General features: G+C 42.9%; 1 protein-coding gene across 1 annotated transcript in view; it reads right to left on the reverse strand.

The window, feature by feature from the left end:
* MSH2 (mutS homolog 2) overlaps nucleotides 1-4,337 on the reverse strand; it is a 75,318-nt gene extending 70,981 nt beyond the window's left edge. The window contains exon 1 of the mRNA XM_025868871.2: nucleotides 4,050-4,337. Coding sequence (XP_025724656.1) covers nucleotides 4,050-4,260 — 211 coding nt within the window. The 5' untranslated portion in view covers nucleotides 4,261-4,337. The remainder of the gene's footprint in view (nucleotides 1-4,049) is intronic.
* Nucleotides 4,338-13,263: the final 8,926 nt, after the last annotated feature.

Below are 13,263 nucleotides of genomic sequence, written 5' to 3' on the forward strand. Positions count from 1 at the left end.
AGGAAACAGAAAGTACCTCTGAGAAGAGGGGATTGGGATCCAGACCAAAGCAAAAGGCTCATCTTTTCACTGGCACAATAGGGAGGAAAGAATGGGTACAGATGAAATTAAAAAGTATAGGTTCAAGAAATAACCCAAATGTCTGTGAACTGGCAAATGGGTAAAAACAAGATATGGTATATCCGTACAATAGAATATTATTTGGCAATAAAAAGGAATGAAGTATTGATAACAGAGATACATCTTGAAAATATTAAGTGAAAGAAGCCAGTCATGAAAGACCACATATTTTATGATTCCATTTTTTTTTTAATTTTAGTTATTTGAGAGAAAGAGCGCACACATACACGCATGAGCAGGGGGAGGGGCAGAGGGAGAGGGAGAAGCATACTTCCCGCTGAGCAGGGAGCCCAATGTGGGCCTCTATCCCAAGACCCTGGGATCATGACCTGAGCCGAAAGCAGATGCTTAACAAACTGAGCCTCCCAGGCGCCCTTATAATTCCATTTTTATGAAATGTCCAGAATAAGCAAATCTAGAGAGATGGCAGGCTAGTGGCTGCCTAGCACTGGGAGAATTGGGGGGGAGGAGGGGTGACTGCTAATGGGTACAGGGTTTCTTTTGGGGACAAAAATGTTTTAGAAATTTACTGTGGGGGCACCTGGCTGGCTCAGTCGGTAGAGCATCCATCCGACTCTTGATCTCAGGGTCTTGAGGTCAGGCCCCATGTTGGGTAATGATTAAAAAAATAAAAATAAATAAATAAAATCCACTGTGGTGGGGCACCTGGGTGGCTCAGTCAGTTGAGTGTCCAAATCCTATCTCAGCTTAGGTCTTGATCTCAGGGTCGTTGAGTTCAAGCCCCATGCTGGGCTCCACACTGGGCATGGAGCCTACTTTAAAAAAAAAAAAAAATGGGGCACCTGGGTGGCTCAGGTCATGATCCTGGAGTCCCGGGATCGAGTTCCACATCAAGCTCCCTGCTGAGCAGGGAGTCGGCTTCTCCCTCTGACCCTCCCCCCTCTCATGCTCTCTCTCTCTCAAATAAATAAAATCTTTAAAAAAAAAAAAAGATGTACTATAATGATGGTTGCTTAACTTTGTGAATATACTAAAAACCCCTGAATGATAAAACACTGAAATGTATACTTTATATGTGTGAATCAAGAATAAATAAATGTGTGAATCATATTGTATGTGAATAATACCTCAACAAACCAGTTATATTAAAAAAAAAAAGTAGGGGAGCCGGGGTGGCTCAGTTGTTAAGCGTCTGCCTTCGGCTCAGGTCATGATCCCAGGGTCCTGGGATCAAGCCCCACATCGGGCTCCCTGCTCAGTGGGAGGCCTGCTTCTCCCTCTCCCACTCCCCCTGCTTGTGCTCCTACTCTCGCTCTCTGTCAAATACATAAATAAAATCTTTTATATTAAAAAAAAAAGTATAGGTTTGAGAGCAGGAAATTGATGGGAGTTCTAACAACTTCTGTTTTCTACAGTCAGAGACAAATTCGACTGCTAAAGAATGCTGGAAAAGGTCACAGGCTCAGAGATTTGCCTCAAGTCCAAGTGCATGGGATCCTCATCAGTTATTTATAGTTCATCAGGCGTTACAGTCCAGATATAAGTTACCGATCTAGGGTCATTTCTGCAATAAGCAATGCTGCCTAGAAACGTAACTAACCTTCTTAACTTGATCACGGTTTCCAGGTGGAATAGAGAAGCACAGGAAAAGGTTTTGTTAACCCTTTACCTAAATGGTATAATAATAAAATGAAGGAAAATTCCTCCCAAAAAACAAGTATTGGCAGCCTTACATTCTTTAAAAAGATGCTCAGTTACACTGCACCTTGCACAGTGAAAACTGCAAGACACCCACTTTGGGAATCCCCAGGACATTTGTGAGTCCCTCCTTCTTTCACTTATATCAGCCAATTTCTAGTAACAAATGATCAATCTTTTTATAACTGTTATTATCCAGGGCGACTGGGTGGCTCAGATGGTTAAGTGTCTGCCTCCGGCTCAAGTCATGATCTCCAGGTCCTGGGATCCAGCCCCATGTTGGGCTCCCAGCTCAGCGGGGGAGTCTGCTTCTCCCTCTCCCTCTGCTTCTCCCCCTGCTTGTGCTCTCTCTCTCTCAAATGAATAAATAAAATCTTTAAAAAAAAAAAAATTTACTGTTATTATCCTACCCAAACACATATTAGGACAATCCTTTACCTAAAATGTGTTTGGCATAAACGTCTAACCTAAGAACTACATGCTTAGGAATAACTCACATTTACTTGCTAATCTCTGAAAAACTAAATTCACCTTTAACACTATTATCAACATGAATAGGAGGTGACTGTCGAGATTATTCTTAGAAATGTGCCCAGTAAACACCTACATTTTAACCTTCAAGAGCAATGAAAGGAAAATTTTTGTTTTTTTAAAAGTCTATACTCCAGTATAGAAGATTCTGGATATTCATACTAAATTTCCTTCCCAATAAATGGGTGTAATGCTTAGCTTCCATTATTCCTTTCATAATCTAAATTAGAAAAATAAAAGCATTAGAATCATTAACAGGTGCTTAGAAAAATCAGTGATTCAATTTACACAAACATACAAGTACGTTTATAACTTTTTACATCATTTTAAATGCTTAAAAGTTATTCTAAACTGCATAACACAAAAATAGGAGAGCTAAGTGCACTAGCCTTGAATTTCAAGTTTAAAACTGGAAAGGAACTTAGACCATCATTAACTATGAAGCCATCCCTCACTATTTCTGGCTGGTCTTCACTGATCCTAATCTCCTCTTGCCCCCTTCTAACCCATCCCCCATCCCCCATCTTACCGCCAAACATCCAACACACCACTCCACCTTAAGTCATCCAACCTCTGGGGCCTACAGCATAAAATTTCAACTCAGTACAACAACAAAAAACCTTTCATCCTCTGACTCCACCCACCTGGGCTACCCTCCTCCGGGTTCTCTGCTCCAGAGCCACCAATCTGCCTCCTTTCAGGCCCTCTCCCCAGCAAAAGTGTAGTCCTTCAAAACTCAAGTGGAATTTAGCTTCTCATCTAATGCTTCTTCTGTGGTCTCCAATTGTTGCCATACCTGCTTCTATGCCTCTTCAAAAACTTGCTATGGCGCACACCTCCACAGTTCTTCACCTTCAGTTATTATTTCTGCCTTGCTCTCCACTAGAGTGAGGTGTGTGAAGGCAGGGATACTGTCTTTCCAACTGTCCATAACCCTGACACAGCAGCACTCAAACTTTTGTCTGATGAATGAAATATTGACATTCCATCAGCATGTGGCAAAGGCAGGACTAGAACCCACGACTCCTCACTCCCCCCAAGAATGCTCTTTCCATCATCACAACGATGCCGGGGAGTAAAGCAATCAATATAAAACATCTAGAACATCTCGCTCACATTGGGTGAGAAGTCTGTAGCCTTACAGGGGGAGATGGGGTCGGATTACGGAGGGCACGCAATGCCGAGCTGAGGCAAAGACATACGTGACTAGCCCAAAGTCACGCAGCTATTAAGTGGAGGCGCCGCGACGTGAATCCAAGAAATCTGGCTCCAAATTCGAGGTCTAACAGCAACCCGTTCCAGATCCCCACACTGAACCAGAGGTGTTAAGTGGAGTGTGGGCAAAACCACACTGGTGACATGAAATGGTCTCCCAAATCCCCTACTTTAAATCTCACTCCCGGACCGGAGTTTGCGGGAGAGATTTACAGGGCCAAGGCGGGGCCGTGGGCAGACACCCACGCGAATGCTGTGCAATTAAAAAGAACAGTGTATTAAAACGCCTGCCAGAGTGGACGCTCCCCCCGTGTCCGTTGTTAGTTCAGGTCTGGGGCCGCTGCAGAGGGACACGCTCAGGGCGGAGGTGGGGCAGGGGCGGATGGCGCCCCACTCGGCCAGGCAGCGGCCGGCGAAATCGCCATCCCTGGGAGACACCGACGTCCCCGCCCCCGTGCCTCCTCGCCCCAGAGCCCGCTCGCCGCCCGCGGCCTAAGGGGAGCCCGCGCCGTCCCCGCCCTCACCTGCCGGCCCTATGTACTTGACTACCCCCTGGGTCTTGAACACTTCTCGGGCAGCCAGCAGCGCGTCCTCGTGGTGCGCCGTGTAGAAGTCGCCCCGGTCGAAGAGGCGCACCGTGGTGGTCGGCTTCTCCGGCATGGCCTGGAAGAAGCGCACGAAGCCGACTTCGGCCGCGCTCTCCAGCTGCAGCGTTTCCTTCGGCTGCACCGCCATTTCGGAACCTCTTCACCGCCTGCCAGAAGGAACTACGCGACCCCGCACCCCCTAAACTGTTTCCCGCCTCCCTTCCCTCCCTCCCGTGCGGCGTCCGGCCTTTGCTGAGACACCCAATCACACCCACCGCTGCACTTCGGTGGGTGGGATCCCGCCGCGGCAGCCAATCATAGGCGGACGCGGCCCAGCTTCCCGCGCACGATGGTAATTCTGTCTACTGCGCACGCGTAAACCTAGGTCGCGCGCAGACCCTGCAGACTGCCGACATTAGGAGATTTCAGGTCAGGTGTTTCTGCAGTGCTCGCGTGGAATCCGGGTGGGTAGGTAGTTAGGGAAGGCGGCCAAGTGGGCCTATCTGGCGGTTTTGAGTTTAGTACTCGGAAGCATGAGAGTGAAATCAGAAAGAACCTCGAGAACAGGAAAAACCAGCCTTTCTCCCCATCACTACATTTTTTTTAAAACTTCACCTCCTCTCTGAGCACTGAGTAATGTATAGAATCGTTGAATCACTATATTGTACGCCTGTAAGTAACATAACACTGTACGTTAATACTGGAATTAAAAAAATAAAACTGCACCCCACTCTCCCTAACAGCCTTTCCTTTTCCTTTTTAACCAACTGCCAACATCAAGATTATAGGTTTTTCCATAACCTCCTTATTGCTCTGTACTAGCCACATTCTCGTTTCCTCCACTCTTTGACTCATTCAAAAACATTTTTTTTTAAAGATTTTATTTATTTATTTGACAGAGAGAGATTGGGAACACAAGCAGGGCGAGTGGGAGAGGAAGACTCAGGCCTCCGACTGAGCGGGGAGCCCGATGTGAGGCTCAATGCGGGCCTCCATCCCAGGACGCGGGGATCATGACCTGAGCCGAAGGCAGATGCTTAACGAATGAGCCACCCAGGAGCCCACATTCAAAAACAAAACGATGTGCCTTCAATGTGCCAGCCTCTTCTAGAATCTGAGGATCACTAGTAATGTTCAGTTTGCATTCTAATGAATGAATTCAGATGATACAGTAAGTAAATGTATAGTAAGTAAACTGTTAGAAGATAACTGTTCAGGTGAAAAACAAAGATAGGATGAAATTTTTTTTTTTTTAATATTGAGCAAAACTGCGGGTCGGGCGCCTGGGTGCCTCAGTTGGTTAAGCGACTGCCTTCTGCTCAGGTCATGATCCTGGAGTCCCGGAATTGAGTCCCACATCGGGCTCCCTGCTCGGCAGGGAGTCTGCTTCTCCCTCTGACCCTCTTCCCTCTCGTGCTCTCTATCTCTCATTCTCTCTCTCAAATAAATAAATAAAATCTTTAAAAAAAAAAAAAAAACCTGCGGGTCAGGATGTGTCCTGCAGTTAGCTGCCTTAGGAATGGTATTGCACGCTCCTGTTAAGCCCACCCTTAAACTGTGGAAGCAGCCCCAACCTGGACTCAGCTGCAGAATTACCCCCGGGGGCTTTTCAAAGATATTCCTGGGCCCCACCCACATATAAAGGCTTGGAATTTTTGAAGGTGGGGTGTTGGGATGTTTTTAAAAACCTCCTTGGGTAGTCCTGACAATCAGGTCTGAAACCACTGGCCTGCAAGTTAAAATTCAAATACCTTGGGAAGCAGAGGAAGTGGATCATCCAACTGCAGACTACTTTGCAACAGACTTGCATCTCCCGCAGCCTGCAGTACTTCTAGCCTCTCACTGCTGTCTCTGGGATCTGGGCCAGTAAATTCCCCCTCCCCGTGCCTGGCTCAGTCCATAGAGCACAAGACTATTGATCTTGGGTCCTGAGTTCAAGCCCCATGCTGGGTTGAGAGCTTACTGAAAGATAATAATTATAATTAAAATAAATTCCCCTTCCCTTTCAACACTTGTGGCTCCAACACAAACTTGGCCCTCTTCTGGAATGGCCCTTTCCTGCTCTTTGTCTAGCAAACTGCTAGTCATCATTCTGTCTTCCAGGCCCAAATGTCTCCTCATTCAAACCTGCCCAGTTTCCACAGGTATAATTAGTTGCATTATCTTCTGGAGTACCACCTTATTCATATTCATATTATAACAATATTTGCTGCATTGTTTTAGAAATACTGTTCACCTCTTTGACTAAGCACTTGGAGAGGACACCAGTGGGTGTTTATAGTTAATGATAATGGCTACTGTTCATCAGCATTCATGGACTGTCAGGTGTTTCCTTAGTTTTACATGAGTTTACTGTTTTAATCTTCAAAACTCTTGGTATTAGGTACTATTGTTATTCTTATTCGACAGTGAAGAAATTGAAACTTGGAGATGTGAAGAACTTGCCCAAGATTACAGAGTTGGTAGTAAGTGGTAGAGCTAGAGTTCTGTCTTGCTCCAGATTCTGTATGCTTAACCATCTGTGTGATGTCATTTTTTAAAAATATTGGTGTGTTGGTGCGGTCTGGAGCCGACAGCCAAGAAAGAATTCTTGAGACATCTTGGGTGCAAAAAGGTGGTTTTATGAAAGCACGGGACAGGACCCGTGGGCAGAAAGAGGGATTGTGAGGGGCAACTGATTATATACCTTGGGGCTGAAGGGAGTAAAGAAAAGGGAAGTTCCAAAAGGATTTTCATATGCTAAAGAAGACTCAGGATCCTGGAGGAATGTTGTAATCTGTCTATCTCAAGTATCTGTCAATGGGCTGCAGGTTATAAGGACGTTTGATTTTATCTCCATTTCCCTCTGCCTTTGTTTCCCACATCGTGTATACCATAAGGCCTGGCACCTATTGGGTGTGCAGGAAATGTTTGTAAATGAATGAACTATGGCTCACAATAACCGCTTCTATATAACTTGTCTTTGAGTGCCATCTCATCTCTCCCCTTTCCTAGTTCACATTCTAAATAGTCAGTTCAGAGGGAGGCAGCATGGTAATAATAATACCTACCTCCAGGATTGATGTGAGGATTAAAGGAGGTAATAGCTTTGAAAATATTTTGTAATCTTGGAGCATTTGGGTAGCTCAGTCGGTTAAGTGTCTGACTCTTGATTTCCACGTGGGTCATGGTCTCCGAGTCATGGGATCAAGCCCAGTGTTAGGTTCCACGCTCAGTGCAGAGTCTGCTCGGGATTCTCTCCTTCTCTCCCTCTTCCCCTTCCCCACCCCCACCCCCTGCATGCTCTCTCCATCTCTCTCTATAAAATAAATAAACAAAATCTTTATATTTTGTAATCTTTTGTAAACAGCTGAGCAAGGAGCCTGATGCAGGACTGATTCTAGGACCCCAGGATCATGACCTGAGCCGAAGGCAGACACTTAACTGACTGAGCCACCCATGCATCCCAATAAATAAAATCTTTTTTAAAAAAGTAAGGCCTATGTATATGCTGCCTACAAGGGACTCATCGGAAATCTAAAGACACATGCAGATTGAAAGTGAAGGGAGGGAGATGCATTTGTTATGCAAATAGAAGTTAAAAGAAAGCCAGGGTAGCAATACTTATATCAGACAAAATAGACTTTAAAACAGTAATACAATAATAGTAGTGGACTTTTTTTTTTTTTAAAGATTTTATTTATTTATTTGAGAGAGAAAGAATGAGAGATAGAGAGCACGAGAGGGAAGAGGGTCAGAGGGAGAAGCAGACTCCCCGCTGAGCAGGGAGCCCGATGTGGGACTCGATCCCGGGACTCCAGGATCATGACCTGAGCAGAAGGCAGTCGCCCAACCAACTGAGCCACCCAGGCGCCCAATAGTAGTGGACTTTAACACCCCACTTACATCAATAGACTGATCATTCAAATGAAAATCAACAAGGAAACAGTGGCTTTGAATGACACACTGGAAGAGATATATTCAGAACATTCCATCCTAAAACAGCAGAATACATATTCTTTTTAAATGAACATGGAACATTTTCCAAAGTAGATCAAATATTAGGCCACAAAACAAACTGAACAAATTCAAGAAGATCGAAGTCATACCATGCATCTTTAAGATTTTATTTATTTGAGAGAGAGAGTGAGCATAAGTGGGATGAGGGGCAGAGGGAGAAGCAGACTCCTCGCTGAGCAGGGAGCCCGATGTGGGGCTCAATTCCAAGCCCCTAAGATCCAAAGGCAGCTGCTTAACCAACTGAGCCACCCAGGTGCCCCCCATGCATCTTTTCTGACCACAATACCATGAAACTAGAAATCAACCACAAGGAAAAAATCTGGAAAGAGGACAAATACAAGGAGGGTAAATAACATACTACTAAACAATGAAATCAAGAAATCAAAGAGGAAACCAAAAAATACATAGAGACAAATAGAAATGAAAACACATGTTCCAAAATCTTTAGGATGCAGCCAAAGATGTCTAAGAGGGATATTTATAGCAATACAAGCCTATCACAAGAAGCAAGAAAAATCTCAAACAACCTAACCTTACACCTAGTGGAGCTAGGAAAAAAAAAGAAGAACAAACAAAACCTAAAACCAGGAGAAGGGAGGAAATAATAAAGATTAAAGCAGAAATAAATGAAATGGAAACTGAAAAAACAATAGAACGGATCAATGAAACCAAGAGCTAGTTCTATGAAAAGATCAACAAAATTGATAAACCATTATCCAGACTCATCAGAAAAAGAAAGTAACTCAAACAAAATCAGAAATGAGAGTGGAGAAATAACTGACACCACAGAAATACAAACGATTAGGAAAGGATATTATGAAAAATTATATGCCAGCAAATTGGACAACCTAAAAGAAATAGATAAATTCCTAGAAATATATAACCTCCCAAAACTGAATCAGGACGAGATAGAAAATTTGAACAGACTGATTACCAGCAATGAAATTGAATCAGTAATCAAAAACTCCCAACATGGGCACCTGGTTGGCTCAGTGAGCAGAGCATGTGACTCTTGATCTCAGTGTTTGAAATAAAGCCTTACGCTGGATGTGGAGCCTACATTAAAAAACAAAACAAAACAAAAAAACCCTCCCAACAAATAAAAGTCCAGAACCATACAGTTTCACAGGTGAATTCTACAAACATTTAAAGAGTTAATACCTATTCTTCTCAAACTATTCCAAAAAGTAGAAGAGGAAGGAAAACTTCTAAATGCATTCTATGAGGCCAGCATTACCCAGAAACCAAAACCAGATAAAGGCACTACAAAAAAGAGAACTAGAGGCCAGTATCTCTGATGAACATAGATGCAAAAAATCCTCAACAAAATACTAGCAAACAGAATGCAACAATACATTTAAAAAATTCATTCAGGGGGTGCCTGGGTGGCTCAGTTGGTTATGCAACTGCCTTCGGCTCAGGTCATGATCCTGGAGTCCCAGGATCGAGTCCCGCATCGGGCTCCCTGCTCGGCAGAGAGTCTGCTTCTCCCTCTGACCCTCTCCCCTCTCATGTGCTCTCCCTCTCTCTCTCTCACATTCTCTCTGTCTCAAATAAATAAATAAATAAATAAGAGCACCTATTAAAAAAAAAAATTCATTCAGGACACCTGGGTGGCTCAGTTAAGCATCTGATTTTGGCTAAGGTCATGAACCTAGGGTCCTGGGATCGAGTACCACATCAGGCTCCCTGCTCAGCAGGGAACCTGCTTCTCCCTCTGCCTGCCACTCACCCTGCTTGTGCTCTCTCTCTCTCTCTCTCAATCTGGAAAATAAATAAATAAAATCTTTAAAAAAAATCATGCACCATGATCAAGTGGGATTTATTCCTGGGATGCAAGAGTGTTTCAATATTTGCAAATCACTCAACATGATATATCACATCAATAAGAGAGAGGGTAAGAATCATGTGATCATTTGAATAGATGCATAATAAAACATTTGACAAAGCACAACATCCATTCCATGATACAAACCGTCAACAAAGTAGGTTTAGAGGGAACATACCTCAACACAATAAAGGCCACATATGAAAAAACCCACAGCTAACATCATACTCAATGGTGAAAAACTGAGAGCTTTTCCCCTAAGGTCAAGAACAAGACAAGGATGTCCACTCTCACCACTTTTATTCTCTCACTAGAAGTCCCAGACACAGCAACAGGACAAAAAAAGGAATAAAAGGCATCCAAATTGGTAAGGAAGAAATAAAACTTTCACTATTTGCCGATGGCATAATACTACATACAGAAAACCCTAAAGACCACACCAAAAATAACTACTAGCACTGATAAATTAATTCAGTAAGGTTGCAGGAGACAAAATCAATGTACATAAATCCATTGCATTTCTATGTACTAATAATAAAGCAGAAGAAAGGGAAATTAAGAAACCAATCCCATTTATAATTACACCAAAAATAATGAAATACTTAGAAATAAACCTAACCAAAGAGGTGAAAGACCTGTACTTTAAAAACTATCAAGGAATGGGGGCACCTGGGTGGCTCAGTTGGTTAAGTGTCTCTTGGTTTCAGCTCAGGTCATGATCTCAGGGTCATGAGATTGAGCTCCTTGTCAGACACCACTCAGCGTAGAGTCTGCTCAAGATTCTCTCTCCCTCTGCCCCTCCTGCTCGTGCTTGCTCCTTCACTCTCTCTCCTCTCTCAAATAAATAAGTAAATAAAACACTTTTTTTAAAAAAGTTATCAAACACTGATGAAAGAAATTCAAGATAACACAAACAAATGGAGGGATATTCCATGTTCATGGATTGGAAGAACAAATATTGTTAAAATGTCCATACTACCCAAAGCAATCTACAGATTTAATGCAATCCCTATCAAAATACCAACATCATTTTTCACAGAACTACAATAAACAATCCTAAAATTTGTATATAACCACAAAAGACCCTGAATAGCCAAAGCAATCTTGAAAAAGAAAAACAAAGCTGGAGGTATCACAATTCCAGATTTCAAGTTATACTACAAAGCTATAGTAATCAAAGCAGTATGGTACTGGCACAAAAATACACATAGATCTGTGGAACAGAATAGAAAGTCCAGAAATAAACCCATAATTTCTGGGTTGTCAATCTTCGACAAAGGAGGCAAGAATATCCAATGAGAAAAAGACAGTCTCTTCAACGAAAGGTATTGGGAAAATTGGACAGCTACATGCAAAAGAATGAAACTGGACCAATTTTTTTACACCATACACAAAAATAACTCAAGATGGATTAAGGACTTAAATATGAGACCTGAAACCATAAAAATTCCAGAAGAGAGCACAAGCAGTAATTTCTCCGACATCAGCTGTAATAACATTTTTCTAGAAGTGTCTTCTCAGGCAAGGTAAACAAAAGCGAAAATAAACTAATGGGACTGTACCTCAAAATAAAAAGCTTCTGCCCAGCAAAGGAAACTATCAACAAAACTAAAAGACAGCCTACTGAATAGGAGAAGATATTTGCAAATGATATCCAATAAAGGGTTAGTATCCAAAATATATAGAGAACTTATATAACTCAACACCGGAAAACCAAACAATCCAGTTTAAAAATGGGCAGAAGACATGAACATTTATTTCTCCAAAGAAGACATACAGATGGCCAACAGACATAGGAAACGATACTCGACCTCATTCATCATCAGAGAAATGCAAATCAAAACAATCCGATATCATCTCACACCTGTCAGAACGGCTAAAATAAAATGAAAAACAAGAAATGGGACACCTGGCTGGCTCAGTCGGAAGAGTGTGTGGCTCTTGATCTCAGAGTTGTGAGTTTGAGCCCCATGTTCGGTGTGGAGATTACATAAAAATAAAGAGTACATTTATTGTGGTGAGCAGAGTAATGTACAGAATTATAGTACACCTGAAACTAATATAACACTGTATGTGAACTATACTGGAATTAAAGTTTTTAAAAATTGAAAGTTTGATAAGAAAGGACAAAGGAATGGTAGTTTGTTAGGGAGGTCAGTGGGAATTTTTAGAGGAGTTTGGGGGCATGTTTTAGGATGACGGAAAAGAGTTATGAAATTATGTTGTACCTATCAGAAGTGTATTTGTAGAGGACAAACTTTCCTCTATCCTCTTAGGTTCAGTTCTTGCGAGTATGTGAATTAAACTGACAGAAGGCAGATTAACAGAAGAAAAGGCACAGTTTTTAGTAATACTATATCCACAGGAGTAGAAAATATTAATAAGCCTAAATCCTGAGAACATCAGTGTTTCAGAGTCAGTGGAAGAGGGAAACAATCAGGGGAGACTAATGCCAGTTATGCCAAAGAAGAAAATCTGTAAACAACATACTGGGGTAGGAAATGGGAGAGTCATCATGATAAGCTGTGGAGAGATCACATGATTAAACACTGGGGAAAAGGACCATTGGCAATTAGTAGGTCAGTGTTGTCTTCAGAAGAGATAGGACAGAAACTTGAGGGCATGGAGTTGAAGAACGTGTCCTTATCGATTTATTACCTCTTACCTGCAAATTCACTCTTTTCGCCTGCTCTGTAAAAATGCACCCGAAGCTTTGTCAGTGGAGGACGCAGGACAGACCGTGCAAGAAAGGGTAGTTCGCTCCTCTTGTAACACCTGCTATTTCCCCAGTGCACAGCCCCCAGGGCTTCTCCAGCACACGGCTGCTCCTGCAGGGGACAGTAGTCAGCAGCTTCCCCGAGTCCCTGCTCCCACACCCAAATTATAAAAAGCAGCTTTATGGAGGGCCTTTGGTGTCTGGAAGGACACCTCCTCATGAACAGCTTTTCCCCAGCACCCTACAGCAAGGGTCAACAAGCTCATTCCGTGAAGGACCAGGATGAATATTTTAGGTTGTGCCAGCCACTGGGTCTGACACTACTCAACTCTTTTCGCTATAGTGCAAAAGAGCCACACACAATAAATAAGCGTAGCTGTACTCCCACAGAACTTTATTGATAGACACTGACATTTTTTATTTCATGTCACTTGCACATACCAGGGAACATTCTTTTCAAATATTTAAAAATGCAAAACCATTCTTACCTCCCAGACTACGTAAAAACAGGTGGTGGGCCAGGCTGTAGTTTGAGGACTCCTGTCCTAGCCAGCAGGTTTTCAGTTGAGCCCCTCCAGTGCAGCCTCAAGGCCATTTCCCTGCTCTTC

The sequence above is a fragment of the Callorhinus ursinus genome, unplaced genomic scaffold, assembly GCF_003265705.2.
Source record: "Callorhinus ursinus isolate GAN/ISIS: 27379988/994484 unplaced genomic scaffold, GSC_fseal_2.0 scaffold10, whole genome shotgun sequence".
NCBI classification, from domain to species: Eukaryota; Metazoa; Chordata; class Mammalia; order Carnivora; family Otariidae; genus Callorhinus; species Callorhinus ursinus.